This window comes from Diadema setosum, chromosome 3 (genome assembly GCF_964275005.1).
Source record: "Diadema setosum chromosome 3, eeDiaSeto1, whole genome shotgun sequence".
NCBI lineage: Eukaryota > Metazoa > Echinodermata > Echinoidea > Diadematoida > Diadematidae > Diadema > Diadema setosum.
In genome coordinates, this window is record NC_092687.1 from 33,276,304 (window position 1) to 33,294,601 (window position 18,298).

Consider the following 18,298-nt stretch of genomic DNA (forward strand, 5'->3'; position numbering starts at 1 on the left):
GTACTTTCTTTTGCTGTCCAGTGTACAATGTACATGTACATGAAATCTGTGATATAAACCAGGTTCCACCTGGTTTGAACATAAGACTATGACATACAATGTAATCACTCCAAATTGAATAGTGTGTTTTAATACATCTCACAAGATGTGATATCAAAAAGGGTCAGGGAATTATTTTGTAGGTTACTGTATACTGCATTGCTCCAATCAGAACCGGAATGTCTCTTAATACATTGTACAGTGTTTATGTACAAGGTGGCATCTATTTTTAGAAACTTCCCTGGACCACTCTCTATGCAGATTTAAGCTCCAACCCCTAGCATAAAATGTGAAGTTAGAAGTTATATAGATTGGAAAAACAGAATTCTTTCTCAAAGCATGACTACCTTCGTGTCTCAGAATAACGTGTCACACAGGGGGTTTCCACCATGGCAAATACAGAGTTAAACGGGAGATTCTCCTACCTGGACACCCTATACTCTGATCAACATTTTGAGAAAATGGCTCAAAAAGACTCTCTGCATATTCAGTAAAAACTCAATTAGACTTACCATGATTTCCAACTGGCTCGGCAGCCTCCTAGTGCTACTGTGAACTGAACCTTGTGAGAGCCTCAGATATCATGCCAGTCTTTACACGGAACTTCTGGAAAAAAAAAAAAAAATGGGGGGGGGGGGGTAGGATGGCATGCATTTTTCTAAAGAACATGTGCACAATGGCCCGAATTCACGATGGTGGTACAAATGAAACCATGGTAAAAAACCATCCATGGACAAAAATCATGGAGGGCCAAGTGTCACACGGAATATTTCTGAACGAAATCAGTAATTTCGTAGACAAAATGACCGTTTCGTGAACGAAATTATCATTTCAATAATGAAATTATTATTTCATGGACGAAATGTCCATTTAGTTACAAAATGTGACCATGCATCACAAAACGAACAAAAAGTCGCACACACTGACTTTGTGTTAGGACTGAAAATACAATGTATAGTTAAAATGGGTCAACCCAGCCGATCTTGACTTCTTCAGTCTTCTCCTACATTATACTAACATTTGGGATCATAAAATGGGCAGGAACGTGTGTTTTTGAACAGTTTATCTCGAACATTTTTTTTTTGTAGAATAATGTGATTAGTTGCGTCTTTGGAGTCCACTATTCATTTCTTAAAAAACCTTGTACACACTTCACTTTCAACTGTAATAACTTTAGAAAGGATGATGCTACTGCTTTGAAAGTTGGCATTAATTATGGACAGAATGTTTTAATGAGGCCTGCTCAATTTCGACATAATCTGATAATCCCTGGCTTCATTGCTGTTACTTCAGCGGTTTACATCCTGCTTTTTGTCCCAGTCATCGCACAGCCAGCACGGCTACATGTAGGTGAAGATTAAGCGCTTGAATAGACACTGTACTTCAGAGCCTCTTTTCTCAGTTCACACTTGTCCCGAGTTTGCGCTTTCTTTCCAATATTTAGATAGGCTAGGAGAGTCCATTTGATTTGAGTTTAACTAATGTATAATATACATCATTTTAAAGCTTAAAGTCTGCTCTTTCAGAATATGGTCTTAACTAAAAATTCATGTCTGGCGACTTTCTGATTGTTTCGTGATGCAGGGTCACAAATGTTGTCATATCGCCACAAACACAGTAATCATTTCATTGACGAAATTTAATTCATATATTCCATGCAACACACAGTTGGTGCTCCATCAGACCATGGTTTTTGTCCATGGCTCAAACCATGGTTTCATTTGTAGATCTACCACCTTTGTATCAATGCGCGTGCACATCTGAGAGGACTTAATCACAGAGTTAATTACGAATCGGTATTCTGAGGGTGTAATTAAGTATGAAAGTTAATGGAAAACTTAATGATACCAAAGAGTGTCATTAACTACTCCGATATCACGAATTTCATCGTGTTTTCTCTGCCACAACGATGCTTACCGTCTTCGGTTTGCCGAGGAGCGGTTGAATCTTGTTATCATGGTATCCGTAGAATTCAGAGAAAAAAAGAAATATAGCCGATCTTCGAGGAATTTTGTCATTTTATGTGAGCAAAGAGGTTGAGATCTTCGCGTGCGTAGGTGAGGGGTTGTAATCAAATACCAGAGTGTGCGCACGGAGCTCTTGGTTGTAATTACAGGGGGCGTGCAGGAGGGCGTATTGAGGGCATATTTGCGCGTGTAATCATCATTTTGGCTTCTAACAACGCGTCTGATTGGATGGAATAACAATTGTAGATGGGAGGGACCTAAGATAATTACAGGGGACTTAATCATACCTTAATTACGTACTCAGAATACCGATTTTGCCCATGATTAAGGGCCTATTAACTTCACGACTTAATCACGAAGTTAATTACAGACTTAATTACAACCTCAGAATACCACCCCAGTTTCTCGTCCTCGCGCGCATCGATTTTGGCCGCCACGTCGATTTTTTTACTATTTACTATTTTCAAAATGGTGCTGAAAATACCAAGAAATTCATAATTCTCGTCCCAGCCCGCTCCCCACCCGCATCGATTTTCAGTTGCCGCATCAACTTTTTTGATATTTTACTATTTTTTCGGCCGCTGAAAAAAAAAATCGACAATTCACCTACCAATCGTGATGTCTCATTTCTAATTACGCCTTGCGTCCTCTACTTTATAGCTGTAGTACAGCTGTAGCTTCTGTAGTGCGTATGTAATAACGCATGCATTTCACACTGCGAGCTCGGCAAGAAGGAATGACCCACAAAGCAGTTGAACTGTAATTGGATGGGCGCGGGCGGGCGCGGCCTGGGCTGTGATGTACAGCGCACTCGGTACGTCGTGGTGTACGGTGGTGTAGACAGGACGTTGAGCACATTCTGTACATTTTTCTCGTGCTGTTGCCCGCTTCATGTGCTGCTAGATTGATTGCGCAATGTAACCACATACTAGTCATAGAGGAGACCAGCCAGCCAGCATAGCATGCGCGCGTTCTGGAGCTGGAAAAAAAAATCGTGGAGTGCAGTGATGGAGAGAACCAATCTCAAGCGCACGTGTGCACAGCGAACGGCTTTAATACCAGGGCCCCGTTTTATCAAAAGATTATAAAATCAATTTTAATTTTCCTTCCTACACAGTCTGCCATAGACTTACAGTTGAAATCGACTTCATAATCAATTCTAACTCTTCATAAAACGGGGCCCAGAGCTGCCAACCTTTGGAAGCACAAATTAGTACTCAGCAGCTCCAAAATTCGTATTTTCCCACCAGAATTCGTATTTTTTCAATCTCCCTCTTTTTGCTATTTTGAATTAAACTCGTCGACTTATGAGGCCTACAGGCTCTGAACATAATGTTATGACACATGCCGAAGCATCGAGCTGGTCACCAGCATGATAAAGATGCCAAACTACGCAATGTTCAGCGTTGATTGATTGCTTTCTCGCAATGAATGTGTACAAGTGCAAGTATGTACCTCCAAAAACTTGCTGGGAGGATTATGGAAGCTTCCACTGTCTAGCAGGGGACGTGGAATGCTTTCATCTTCTCAAGAGAGCTTCTTTGTGAGCGGATGCGATACCTGTACTCTGTTCCGTGTTTCCAATTATCGTTTCCTATGAAAACATAATCACGCGTTGTTTTCAGGCTTTTTTTCATTTTATTGGATTTTAAACATCAGTCTTTTCCGAAGTATTCCAATTCCTTTTCCCGCGACTGGAATCGGAAAGTCTGCTATAACGATGATCGCAAAATGCCGCGCTGTGTGTGGAAGCGCCGATGTGCAAACACGTGGCTTCACTTTCAAGTTTAAAGGAATGCACCATGTGCTCCTGCCTATAAGAGGTTCCTGCAAGTTCGATAATCGAATGCGCCGTAGCTGAGCTGAGCTGAGCTGAATGGCTTATTCACGGTAAACATGCAGTTTACGTTCGATACGAAGAAATCATTACGTCTTTCACGAGGGAAAAACACACAAAACAAACAAACAAACAAAATACACCCACAAACGAATGTTGATAGCCAAAACTTTGAAAAGTAATAAGCAGTTTTGATGAGCGTGGACTGAAATTGTCATTACACGTTGTATTTTGCTGTTTCCTTACTGCTGCTTCTTGGTACAGTAGCACTGTAATGATGGCCATGGAAGAAATGAAGGGAGAATGTGACTTACCTGCACAGGTAGACATGTTTAACTACATTTATGTAGTTTTGGTATACAATCATTCATCATCCAAATGATGAGTGATTATCAAATGTCTTTTTAGAATATGAAGAAACATCTTTAAATGTTTAATGCTATCAGTATCATTTTGACATCCATCTGCAATTGTACAAGCCAGTTTCCAGTCGAATGTGCTACAATTGTACTGTGAAGAACTATACATACAGTACATACCAGATGTGTGGACTCAAAAAGTCACAAACACAAATGATAAATAAAGCAGTGTTTTGAATATCATGGAATTAATTTCAGTCGTACATTTGTTGAAAGACATGTTTTATACCTGTTTCAATTAATAGCACAATACATCAGAATTGCAAGTACACTGGTATCAGAAATGCCAGTATTAATATGGTCATTTTCCCTTGACATCTCTAGTGGAAAGAAAAAGCAAATGTATTTCTGCATGCATGAAGTTTCGTTTCAAGTATGGTACATGTACATGATATATCTATGTTTGTTTGAAAATGCACAGATTAGTGCAGGCAAGACATACACTTGGGACCTGGTCTCTCATAACACAGCTACCAGAGTGATACTTCATTTCATAAATTGGATAATAGAAAATAGTAAACCCCTCTCTCCTTACCTTTCTCAGAATTACCGGACGAGAAACACATAGAGGTCTATTACTTACATTTTGACAATCCTTGAAAAAATAGTAAGATATCAAATAGTAAGGACCTCCCTCATCGCCTTGCTCAAAAACCCAGACGAGAAACTGTTTTCTTTTTTTTACACAGTTGTAGGGGCCTACTTGGCCTTACTGCCCTTAGCATCCTATCAAGCTTTGTTCAGATGTTTGGCCTTTGCCTTCGTCTCGTCTAGACTAGTCTAGACCTCTAGTCTAACCCTAACTAGACACACAGCCCAGTCCCTGCACTATACAGCGTAGGCCTACTAACAGCGTCTGGTAGCTGGTCGGGCTAGTCTAACCAAGACGTTTTAGCTTTTTTGCCTGAAAGTTTTGATCCCAGAATTGGAGAGCAAAAATCGACTTTCGTCTTTGAACCTAAGTAAAACCTCCATGTCTGTCAGCCCTACTAGCCCGATTCGCATACTGCGAATGCATGCCACGGACCTCCACTGCAGCTGAGAAAAATGTTCTAACTTCTACTTCAGGCCGTTAGGCGTAAGAATAAGATAAATTTGCCCCATAGGCCTATTCGATAGTAAACCGGTCTACAGCGTATGTAAACTCATACTCAAAAGTGACAAATATTGTAACGTATGGGACTGAGGGAGTGACGTCCAATCGATTTTGCGGTGATCCATCAACACCCGTTGCCAATCCTAACTTCAGAAATCACGAAGCTGCTAACAGAAGAAGCGACTATTATTTAAATGCGCAATCATTCATACTTACGAAAATAATTGCCTATTTCCGTCAACAATTCCTAGATTGCCTCCATGTTCATATCACCCCACAAGGCTGTCACATAGAACAGATTTTGACAACTGCGGAATGTCCTCGGGATCGACTACATTTCTTCAGCAGTTTGCTGCCCTCTGCGACAAGATTTGTAGAACAATACTGTGGATTCTGTTCGAAATTGGAGCAGGACACTGTCCAGTGTTAGCGCTGCTAGATTAAATAGGCTATTTTTTTTTCACCCTTTCCAATATAAAATGAAAATAACTGCTATAATAACATTTTACAATAATTCCTATATAACCTGTTGGATTTTATTTGATGTGAGAAATAAATCAAGGGGGGGGGGGGGTACCCAGTCGCCCTCCCTCCACATTTTAGGGAGCTTTAGATTTTCTTGAACTTGAACTTGAACTTTATTGAAAATAACACCTTTTTGCCCCGTGGGGGCATATAAAGGCTTAAACGTACATAACATGCAATGTAAACATAGTATCATACTATAACGATATAGAACATATTTACAAATAGTGTACAAAATATATACATGTATAATACAGTTGTCAGCCGTCACTCAATCTGTGAATCAGGGCTTTCTTGGCAGTAAGCAAAATTAATTACTATGTAGTTACTTAAAGGGAAGGTTCAGCAGTGGGGTAGAGGGAGGTCTAAACTTAAAAAAAAAAAAATGATTTATGATATCAAACAAAGACGATTATCAATTTTTGATACTTTGTATTAAACAAATAGGTTCTAAAGTAACAAAGTTACATTTTAATCGTAGTATACAATAACAAAGGGTTTTTTAAAGCAGTTGAAAGCTTCGATTATGTTCCACTATTGAACCATCCCTTCAAGTCGGAACCGGATAAATAATAATGGTGCATAAGACATTATAGTTTCTAAGTAAAACAGTAATATTAAGAGTCATGGAATTAGGAGGGGGGGAAAATGTATTCTACGGGGAGGGGAAGGGGAGAGATGGGGGTGGGGGGAGCTAAAATGGTGGCTTAGAGGACTTGAATTCCACCATAATAGCATGGGCAAACTTGGCAAGTATGATCAAAATCTTTCTATCTGCAACATTAAACAGCTTTTCCATTTTATATGTATTTGGCTTAGTATAATAATAACTTGGTAATAATTCTGACCTGGTATTTTCTAATGAACTGCATTCAAAAAGGACATGAAATTCATCACCAATCTTTTCACTTTTACACAGAGTACAGTGCCTTTCATCATAACTAATATCTCCAAATCTTCCTAGTACTTTGTACGGGGAGATGGGTAAAACCCAATCTGAATTTAGTCAAGTTAATGGCATATTTTCGTGGGAGTATTAATAAGTATTTCTCAAGGCCAAAGTTTTTCTTAAAAATTCTATAGTTTATACAGGCACTTGATGATTCAATAGAAGAATACCAACTTTGGGTGTATTGGTCATCCAATCTTCGTTTAATGTTGGCTTTCAACCATGAAAGGTTACATGTTTGTGATGACCAAACCCCACTAAAACCACAATCTGAAAGAGTTCTTCTATAAACACATTCTAACCATTCTGACTGATAACCTTGGGTGTTATGCATCTGAAAAATAAGACTATAGATGGTAAAAGCAATATTACTCTCGCTTTTGTGTATGAGTTTTGCCCAGAAATTAACCATTCTGTACCTTATGTGGTTTGCTATTGGATAGCGTCCAAGTTCACCTGACACCATGCAGGTAGGAGTTGACAATTTACAGCTAAGAACTATTTTACAGAATTTCAGGTGGAGCTTTTCGGCGAGGTGACAATGAGAGTAGCCCCAAATCTCACAACCATAGGTAAGAATTGGTAGTACTAGACTATCAAATAAGTCAAGTTGGATATCAATAGGGAGAGCAAGTCTCCTACATCTAGCTATCAAAGAGTACATAGCTTTGCTGGCTTGATCATACAGTTTTTTCTGGGCTTTAGCAAAGCTCCCATTATAATTGAAAGTAATACCTAGATAAACATACTCGTCTACAACATCTATGCATGAGTTTCCTATGTGAAATGAGGGGATGTTTCTCACCTTGCCTTTTGAAAATATAACAACTTTAGTTTTGGATACATTTATATTCAGGTCTTTTTCATTACAATAAGAATAAAGAGTATATAATGATTTCTGCATATCTTCTTTTGACTCTGCTAAAATTATGGTATCACCAGCATACAAAAGTGTAATTAAATTTAGGTAAACGACTGTATCATCAGTCTGTAGTATGTCATATGTGAGGTTTGAAATAAGGGAAAGTCCCTTGCAAGAATTCAAGAGGCACCTTTCAAGATCATTCAAATAGATTGCAAAAAGGAGGGGTGACAAGTTGTCACCCTGTCTTACTCCAACTAGTGATGGAAAAAGTTGTGATAGCTGGCCAGAGTTGGACTTAACACATGATCTGGCTTTCTTGTATAAATTAATAAAACATTTAGGACCTTACCATTTATGCCATAAGCGATAAGTCGATTCCACAGTTTGACCCTATTTATAGAGTCGAAGGCCTTCCGATAATCAATAAAAGTGCAATACAACCTCTTCTTTTTATTGAGGTAAAGGTCAATAATTGATTTGAGGCTGAATATGTGATCCAATGTGGAATAATTATGACGAAAACCAGCTTGTTCACTTCCAAGTGAGCCAGACGCTTCCAAAAACTGAGAAATTCTATTATTAAGTAACAAAGTAAACAATTTACCGACACAACTGAGAACAGAAATGCCTCGGTAATTATCAGGATTCAGGGGTGAGCCCTTTTTGAGTATTGGACAAATAATACCTATTGACCATTCATCAGGAGTACAACCAGATAATAGGATAGCATTAAACATTTTTGTCAACATGCTTAACATCTTTTCTTTGGAGTATATAATAAATTCACTAAGAATATTGTCTATACCAGCAGCTTTATTATGTTTTAGTTGACAAATACCATTACTTACTTCTAATTCAGTAAAGTCCTTATTAATAATTGTATTAATTGAATCTAAACTGACCTGAGGTATGTGGTCATTACAAACATCATTTACACAAAGAGGGTTATTCAGTTCCACAAAATGCTTAACAAGCAAATCAAAATTAGCCTGGTTAACTTGCTTAGAGGTTGGGTCTTTCAGAAGTTTCCAAAACTCCCTAGGATTCTTAGATTTCAGTGTTTTTATTTTCCTCACAAATTCCTTTTCATAGCTACATTTAGCTTTTCTAAGTACTTGTTTATATAGCTTACCCATGTCATTCATCTTCACATAATTTGTCTGTGATTTATTATTTCTGTATCTGACTTTAGCTCGATTTAACCTTTTTCTAGCTTCTTGGCAATTATAATTAAACCACTTATTATATTGATAACTGGAGCTACCATTTTTACTTTTATTACATATGCTAATTTTATGTTTATTATTTTTAATACAACCTGTCAGTTTGGCAGATGTTACAAACATATCATTGATTTTTCCAATTAGAGAATCTATTGCGTGAGAATCAATTGACACAGGTTTCAGCAGAAGCTTGTCCAGCTCAGCTTCTATTTTCATTATCTGATCCACATCAATGTTATCAAAAAAGGGTATTTCCATAGAGGTATTCCAGCAAGGTTTAACAAACAATGGAACATTATCCTGGTTATCTTTATCTTTTATATCAGGTTCAGTAGTTTTGCAAGGATCAGAGTTACTATTGTAGAAACTGAGCAGGACAGGGTTATGTACATCAGATAAAGTGATATCAAAATCTGCAATCTCAAATCGCAAAACAAAGGGCATCATTTCAGGAGACATAATAAATTAATCCACAACGGAAGAGTTTTTGCAGGTTGGCCTTCCATAATAGCGATCATATCCGAGCCTTCCATTTGCGATGTAGAGATCAAAATTTTTACACATCTGAATTAGTCTCAAACCATAATTATTGGTAGCATTGTGTGAAGAATTACGTTGCAGCTCAAAACCGAGCGTATCAATAGTCTCCATGTTACCAATTTGATGAAATATATTTTCATCATGACCAACATTGGGAGTTACATCATTATCAAAACTAATATAGTCAGGTTTTCGGCCTGTCCACGCATTGAAGTCTCCACCAATACAAACAGGTAACTTGTTACCACCCTTTACCGAAAGATTAACAATGTCATTCTCCAAGTCATCAAATAATGTTATAGAAGAGAATCTAGAGGATTCGGGAGGGATGTAAACAAGGCCCAATAAAAACTGGAAGCCAATAACCTTCTTGTCTACTTGGAACCATAGCACATTATTACAGTTACCGTCAAAAGTCTTGAAATCATTAATAATATTATTACTGATATAGGCGGCAACACCACCTGATTTATGGCTACAACCTTTTCTATTTTTAAAGAACAGAGAGTAATTATCTAGTTGAACATTGGGAATATCGAAAGCATCCATTTTTGTTTCAGTCAACAATACAATGTCTTTATCAGAGGCAAAGTTCAAAAAGTCAGGAAGGGAAACCTTATTAACCAGACCACACACATTCAGAAGGGCTATGTTCAAGGTAGCGGAGTCAGTTTTTCGTGAGTATTGGTGGTCAAAAACAGATGATGGAGCACCAGCATTATGGGGGGTAGCATTGAGACTGACACTGGGGATATCAATGTGGGCAGGTGAAGAGTTACAAGTGTTGTTGGTGTTGGGGCATGTAGAAGTATAACCGTTGTACTTGCAGATAGATTCACAGCTTTTGGAAGAGGAATAAGCATCATGTTGGGTTCCAGGGGGGTGGGGCAGCAACTTAGGAGGGTTGACGTGGTGGTGGGCTCCATACAGGTAACAGCCAAGACCAAGCCGCCTATAGTCGACACTCTCAAGCCCAAGCTTGAGCATGTCGTCTGGAGAGTCCAGGATGACAAGCCTGTCATTCGTGGACATGTTGCAGAAGATCTTCCCGTTCTTGCTGGACACGCGCTTCACACCAGGTACGCTTTTGGCATATCCCAACATACGACTTCTCAGAGGTGTGAGGTCCTCATTGACGTACACCTTCCTACGGTACTCATCGAGGTCTTTAAAGGTGACTCCGCTTGGCGTGCAGCATATCGGCAGGGGCTCTTGACACAAATCTGCACAAGATTTGCCGGGGTTGTCCCTGAATCTTCCTGCCATTGCGGTGAGCGACCGAAATGTCTTTGGTATCGAGGTTGACCCCAATCTTCTTGCCTAGGTCAATGACCTTCCTGGCCACATCTTCGCCTTCTTCTTCATGTAACCCTGAAATCCTAATCGTCTCGCGGCGTGTGTACTGTTCGAGGCGGTCAGTATCGTACTTTGCCAACAAGGCCTGCCTTTGCAGTTTGCTTTGAGTACCCTTGGTGTCCAGAGACTCAGTGAGCTTCTTGACAACGGCAGTAACAGCTTTATCGACTGCTGTGGCGACAGTTTCAACAATTACAGGTAGCATCTTCATTATGATCTGATTGGTGAGTTCAGCAACATCCAACTGGGCAGGGTTCTCACCTTTTCCACCTTTTCCTTTGCCCCGAGGTTTAGCCGGTGGCTGAGAGTCAGCTTCGCTGTTGAAACAGAGGTGCTCCGCAAGAGTGTCCTTGATGTCCTGGATAGAGACGTCACTTGACTCGGGGTCTGGGTCACTGCTGTCAGTGTCATCCATCCCTTGGGTTTCGATTATTGGTTTTTGCAAGTCAGGTCTGAATTTCTTTGATGCCGCTTTATTGGATGATGTGGTCGGGGTCAATGTCAAGTCACGTTTGCCTGCGTTGCCAGTAGCCATCCTCGGTAGTTAAGTGCACAGGTAAATAAGTGATAAAATTCCAAAGTTTTTTTCAATGAGCAGTCACACGCACGTAGACAATACACGGTTTTCCGTATGTGGGGCAGTGGACATGTAGAGAGTCACGTACGTATATTGTAATGTAGACCAGAGATTGTTGGAAAAACGTACCTTAGATATCCGCGACTGCACCAGCAACAGGTTGAAAATAATGAATAGTTAAAGCAATGAATCTGAGCTGATCCTGAGGCTCTGCGTTGAAGAAAAGCACTTTTCTAATTTCGGAAACGGCTGACCATAACCAGTGACACTATTTTGCGATACTCGGCCACGCGCGGACGTTCAAAAGAAAAAAACATGTTCTGAGCTTGCGCAGTAGCGCGCTAAAGTCAATCTATTTTTAGCTTGCGTCGCCTGAGTTGTTTACTACGCGTACTGGGCTATTTTCACGTCCGCACAGTTTGCGACGTAGAGAGCTTCTTCATGCACTGATCTTATGGGGGCGCGATTTTATTTTTTATACGTTGCGTCCCAGCGTAATCTAAAGCTACTTTTCCACACGACGCAGGGAGAGGAGAACGTCCAGCGCAAGCGTCGGCTCAAACGTCCGCGGGTCAAAATCTAAAGCTCCTTATTATCATTATTATTATTATTATAGGGAGCTTTAGATTTTGACGCGCGGACGTTTGAGCCGACGCTTGCGCTGGACGTTCTCCTCTCCCTGCGTCGTGCTGAAAAGTAGCTTTAGATTACGCTGGGACGCAACCACAGATATAAATAGGTAGATTGATCAAGCCCATTCACAACCCACGCGTAGCTTTATAGCCAGTTGCGCGCACATTACATGCCGCCATTTTGATTAGTCTTTTGTTACGTCACGGCTTGCGATGAACAGCGCGGGGTAAAAAAGAAAAAAAAAAGTCAGCGTAGGCCTGCGCTATGCTGCAACTCTGCCAACTCTGTTTTGCGCACGCAAGCCGTGACGTAACAAAAGACTAACCAAAATGGCGGAGATCGCGTGCGCTGGCTATGCTTTCAGAGCCCACTTGATCATTCTACCTATATAGTTCTGTGGACGCAACGTGTAAAAAACAAAATCGCGCCCCCATATGATCAGTGCATGAAGTAGCTCTCTACGTTGCAAACTGTGCGGACGTGAAAATAGCCCCAGTACGCGTAGTGAAAAACTCAGGCGACGCAAGCTAAAAATATATTGACTTTACGCGCGCTACTGCGCACGCTCAGATCATGTTTTTTTTCCTTTGAACGTCCGCGCGTCTAAAATCTAAAGCTCCCTATTATTATTTTGCACCCGACGCGTCGGGCGTACAATGAAACCCGGAATTGCCCCCTCCCCCGGGCCTCCCCACACTTCTGAAAACGTGGCACCAGCCAGGGCATGCATGTGGATTTTCTACAATCTGGGGTGGTATTCTGAACACCGTTTTATCTCTGTTGTAACTTGTGTTGTAACTTGTGTTGTAAGTCTGTGAGTTACAACACCGCTAAAACAGTTGTAAATCGGTATTCTGAAAACTGTTTTAACGGTGTTGTAAGTCATGATAACCACGCCCATCGCAATAATCATATCCAATAGGAAATATTGTTAGAAGTAGCATCTAAGACATTTCAACCAATAAGATTGCTCCCTTGGGCAAAACGCGCCTTGCTTAACTATGCGCGTTTTAACAAGCGCTCATTCTCTGGCGTGCGCACAAATAGGACAATGGCATGCGCAGGTAAAGAGAGCCAGAGATAAAATAAAGTTACAACAGAAGCTTGATCATTATGCCTTCTTACCGGTTTTGCCGTATAGTTGGTGCGGTAGAGGATTCGCAAAGCTATCTCAGATTGAGTCTTTTTCTTTGAAATTTTGTTTGAAAATAAGAAGATATCTGGCGTTTATAAGAGGAACCCAAATTTCATGGTTTATGGGGAACTAGACGCTTCTAGATTAAGTTAAGCCCTTGCAATGCCATGTTATTATTATTAGTAGTAGTAGTATAATAGAATTAGAAGTATTAGTATTATTGTTGTTGTTGTTGTTGTTGTTGTCACTATCTTCACAAGATCAATATCACGTCAAATTCCATCATGGAGCCTTAGACTTCTAAATACTTTTCTCAGGATTCGCGCCATCCCCAGCAATAAATATTTTTGAAACACCCAAAGGTACTGATAATGAATTTTTATTGGTGAAGATAGTGAAATCATATTTAAAAAAAATGTTTAATATTTTGATATTTAAGATTAAGATATTTAACATAAGTTAAAGCGAAAGTTACAACGGAGTTAAAACACCTTCCACCTTGTTTTATCTCAGAAGCATAAATTTGCACGGGGCACGACTTACAACAGAAGATAAAACAGTTTTCAGAATACCATGTAATCTAATGGGTGTTCAGGTTTGCGCCCACTGTTACGCGCGTGCGCATACCCTAAGACAATGGTATGCGCAGGCAAAGAGAGCGCAAGATAAAACACAAGTTACAACACAAGTTACAACACAAGTTACAACAGAGATAAAACGGTGTTCAGAATACCGATTTGCTACAACAGACTTACAACAGATATAAAACGGTCTCAGAATACCACCCCTGATTTTCAACCACATAACAATAATCTTCCAAAGCAGGCTGCTATGGAATGGCTAAGAAAGTGACTTATTGATGATGACGATTATCATGCACGTCTCTACCTGTTTTTTAAGCCAACAAATAAAATGAAATAAAAAAAAATAAGTAGATAAACTATATACTTGAACAGATGATACAGTTTCGGTTGAGATGAGGATTTATAATTCTACCTCCTTTTCTTTTTTCTGATTGTCTTTTGAGAAAGTGAGAAACCTCTGATGAAATAATCTTGATTATATTATATACAGCCTGTATATATATGAAGACCTGAATATAAGAACGACAAAAGTCCAATTTTTGGCCAAATTAAGTTTGACATGGGAAATTGTAGCTTATGCATGGACTCATGTGTATAAATGATAAATCCTAATTACCCCCGGAAGTGCCTGAAATGAATGAGTTAAATCTTATATTAATGTAAGAATGAAGGACTTGGGTCATTCTTACATTCATATTATAGCGCCCTCTCTCATCCTTCTCTCATCTCTATAGGGCTCACACGGGTAAATAATTTCCCGTAGAGACGTGTGCTAAAATTCAAATTTCAAAAAAAATTCCTGTAAAATAGCTGGGAGAAATGAGGTGTTTCATCTTCACTAACCTGGACAAGTGAGATATATATATGGGTGAAAACGTTGAACGATGTACAACTGGGCAAATCAGGGGTCAAAATTAAAACATGTGACTCATTGATATAGATACATCTCAGTGAAATGTCATTATTGTCAGCTTTCTTGTACACCCAATTATACTGGGATATCTCCAAGGGTGTTGTTTTTATTCAAGGTTAAATAGAACTGTGACATAATGGCGAACGTCTCTGACTAAAATAAACATCGTTTTAGTGAAAATTCAAATGAAGGGTGAAAAAAAACATTCAAATGAAGATAGTTTAATCTTGTTCATACTTTCGAAGACGGTGTTCATTTGTTCCTAATATATTGTTTACCTCCTGTGAAGTTTACAAAAGCTAATACACATGGAAGTTAAAGAAAAAGTGGAGTTTTTGTCATTTAAGCAGAGATTTTCATATTCTTATCTTCACTTTCATCTCATTTGAACAAAACATGTAGCAGGGGTCTCATTTGTTTAAATGTTAATGTTCAGTAGATACTAATAATGAATTTAGTGCATTTCGTTTGATCAAATCACCATAAAAGCCCTATACAGACGCTGGAAGTAAGTCATGTTTTGATCAGAGACTTTCTGGTTTCACTCATAGACGTTCCTCAGACATAGGCAATACAAATGATGTCCTTTGATCCATATTTAAGAGTTTTGTGAGCAAACAACATTTTCCTTTATTAAACACATATTAATCTTTTGTCAACAATTCAGAATGGTAATTTCAACTTGAATTATTTTTCATACTAACTGATTGTAACTACGAATCTCCAAATTGTAAGAGGAATTTCGATTTCTGCACCAAAAATCAACAACAAGCCTGTTCTTGATATATTATTCAGATCTTACAACACCTTTTAATGACAGACAACAAAATTACATGAAAAATTTGCAATTTCAACTACTTTACCTAATTACTCATTTATATCAGAGACATTTGCTTTTCCATCAGGGACGTTTCGGCTGTAAGTTATCACTAAAATTAAACATCAAACTCCCTATTTTTACAAGATGCTCGCAACTGGACATTCCACATTCATTGAGAAATCATTTACCTAGGCCTAAATGTCGAGAATTGTTTTTGTTTATGATGACCACTACTTTGCATTTTACCTTCAGGTGTATTATGCAGGTGTACCCACACGCTATCAATTTTGTATATGTTTGCTTTCAATTGTAGTCCAAATCTATAACAAAGGTAAACACAAATTTATTGATACTAATTTAATTTGACCCCTTAGTCTAAAATATGATTGTATGAGTATAAGCCAGTTTGGCTTTTCATTAGGGACCGTACCTGGGCCACTGTTATGATGTCGTCTCAGAAAGCTGTAATTAACCTTTGCTTATCCTAGAAGCATCAAATTTCGCTGCGCTTTTTTTTTTTCATACTATATGGCAGATATAAATTGTAAACAATGTAATGCACTTGCCACAACACCAAACTCAAAAGAATATCGACAGTATGGTATAGCAACTGTTTGTTGACCAAAAGTGAACTGAAAACCTCTTTCAAGAGGTTGACAATGATAACATAACAATATCACATTTTATCTGTTACATCGTTAGGGGATTATTAACCCTTCTTCCTTCAACTCAAAGGCGATGCATTATAGTGTTCATAGTGGAAACTATATAGGTAAGGGACATTCTTAATAGACGTTTTCTTGTTTCATCACAGACGTTAGTATTTGAACTTTTTTCATGTATTTGGCTTACAAACCTTAAAAATATCACTAGAATATTTCACCTTACTTCCAAAGGAAAAAGCTTCATTAAAGGGGAAATTCAGCCCAAATGTATAAAGTTATTCGCTGATAAGAAAGAAAATCATACGGGCTCCACAAAAATGAGAAGGTTGTGACATTTTGAAGTTTCGCTAGTTCTTCAGTAAACAGTTTTTGAATGGTCATTATGAATCTGCAAATGGCAAAATGAGCATGTCATCCCCTCACAACTTGCCATAACATTTGAACATAATATTTTGAAATTTCCAGTTTTTCATTCAAACATAATTATGCCCCAGGCTTAAATCCGGGTATATATGTAACTGATCACTATTGCGAAGGTAATCAACCAGGAATAGCATTATGTTTCAGATTTCAATGCCGGAAACATTAAATTTTCGTTATTTTTTGTACACGATCAATGGAAAATGGAGAGGTTATGACATGGTTAGCTCACTCATTTGCATATTCTTATCCACTGTACAAAAACCTTATTTGCAGAAATTGGCAAAAAATCAAAAAGGCAGTTAAGTAAGGGTGCAATTAAACATAATCAAGGGTTCAAGTTAGTGTGTCCTGCCATTGTTTCAAATTGGGTGCAAATATTATTTGAACCTTTACTTCTTAGCGTATAAGCATCAAATTTCACAGGCTCAAAAGCAAACGTAGTGACGTGTATTAAAAACGGAGTCGGCATTATAACATTGAACTGAATTTCTCCTTCATTTGGTATTCAATGTCCTCAATCAGTACATAGTATCGACTGTGTCGCTTGCGACACCTGAAACCGGGTTTGGGAAAGTCATTATTGTGTAAACAGATGGCACCTCCAAGATATCCATCCGGTCTTGCCAGTACCACGGCCGTGGTCCGGAACTTATAGGCTCCATGAACATGACTGAGACTAAAGATCCTAAACAGGATATTCGGAGTGTTTACAATCCATCCGGTCTTCCCATCTTGCTGTAAGAAAAAAAAAGAAATAGAGTAAAAATGATATTAAAGTTAACTTGTCATGCACTGGAGCAATGTACGCACAAAATGAACGTCTCTGATCAAAATTATAAAATCAACATTGTTTTTAGATTGCGCAAATAACCTAGAACAATGTATGTATACGAGGGCCATCTACTGTGGAATAATGAAAGATCTACTCCCAATTGTAGTAGTTGAAAATATGTAAAACGTCCCGTATAACGTCTCTGACGTAAACATCTTTGCTTATCAGTACTTAATGGGTTTGATTTTTACAAGATATTAGCATTATATTTGGATTGAGGAACCTATGTGCTTCAAACGTAGGCAGCAATTCGCCATGATGGGTCATTAATATTGGTTTGAGAACAGATCTTATTTGTTCAGAGAACGTCCCTGACCTAAACCTGTTTTTCTTACATTTCTGCTTCTCTCACAAAAAAATACGTAATTCAAAGTGACTACTACATTATAATTATAGACTACTGACCTATTACTAGTCATAAAACACAGTTTCTGTCCAGGCAATGTGTTTACATTATTTTGCTCAATCAACAGAAAACCTTAAATTTGAAACTCTTCTACATATTTTCAACATCTTTCAGGAAGCTTCATTTTTCTTAATATTATAACACGCCCGTGTAAACTTTGTTCTTCTTGTTCCTATAATACTAACCGCACCCATCCAGACCTAATTTTACTTTAATGTTCTCATAATTTGTAGAATGGATGTCTTTATTTCATGAAACAGTAATTATCAGAGACGTTTTTCATTTTGCTCAGAGACGTGCGGTCTTTGATCTTCATGTAGAATCTTACATATTTACTGTCTATCCTTCTTTAATTTATTTCTAATCCAAAGGTTAAAATACATAATTTCACAGATGATACTAATTGGCAAATCTACGGAATGATAACTGTTATAAATCGGCACAAACACCAGGAAAGTTTTTGTTATTACTCACATTTTCAGGATTTGTGGGCA

General features: G+C 38.5%; 1 protein-coding gene across 1 annotated transcript in view; it reads right to left on the bottom strand.

Moving 5' to 3' along the window:
• Nucleotides 1–10,564, bottom strand: part of LOC140246798 (kinesin-II 95 kDa subunit-like) — a 39,532-nt gene extending 28,968 nt beyond the window's left edge. Inside the window, exon 1 of the mRNA XM_072326129.1 lies at nt 10,205–10,564. Within this exon, the coding sequence (XP_072182230.1) occupies nt 10,205–10,564 (360 nt within the window). The remainder of the gene's footprint in view (nt 1–10,204) is intronic.
• Between the last annotated feature and the right edge of the window lie 7,734 nt (nt 10,565–18,298).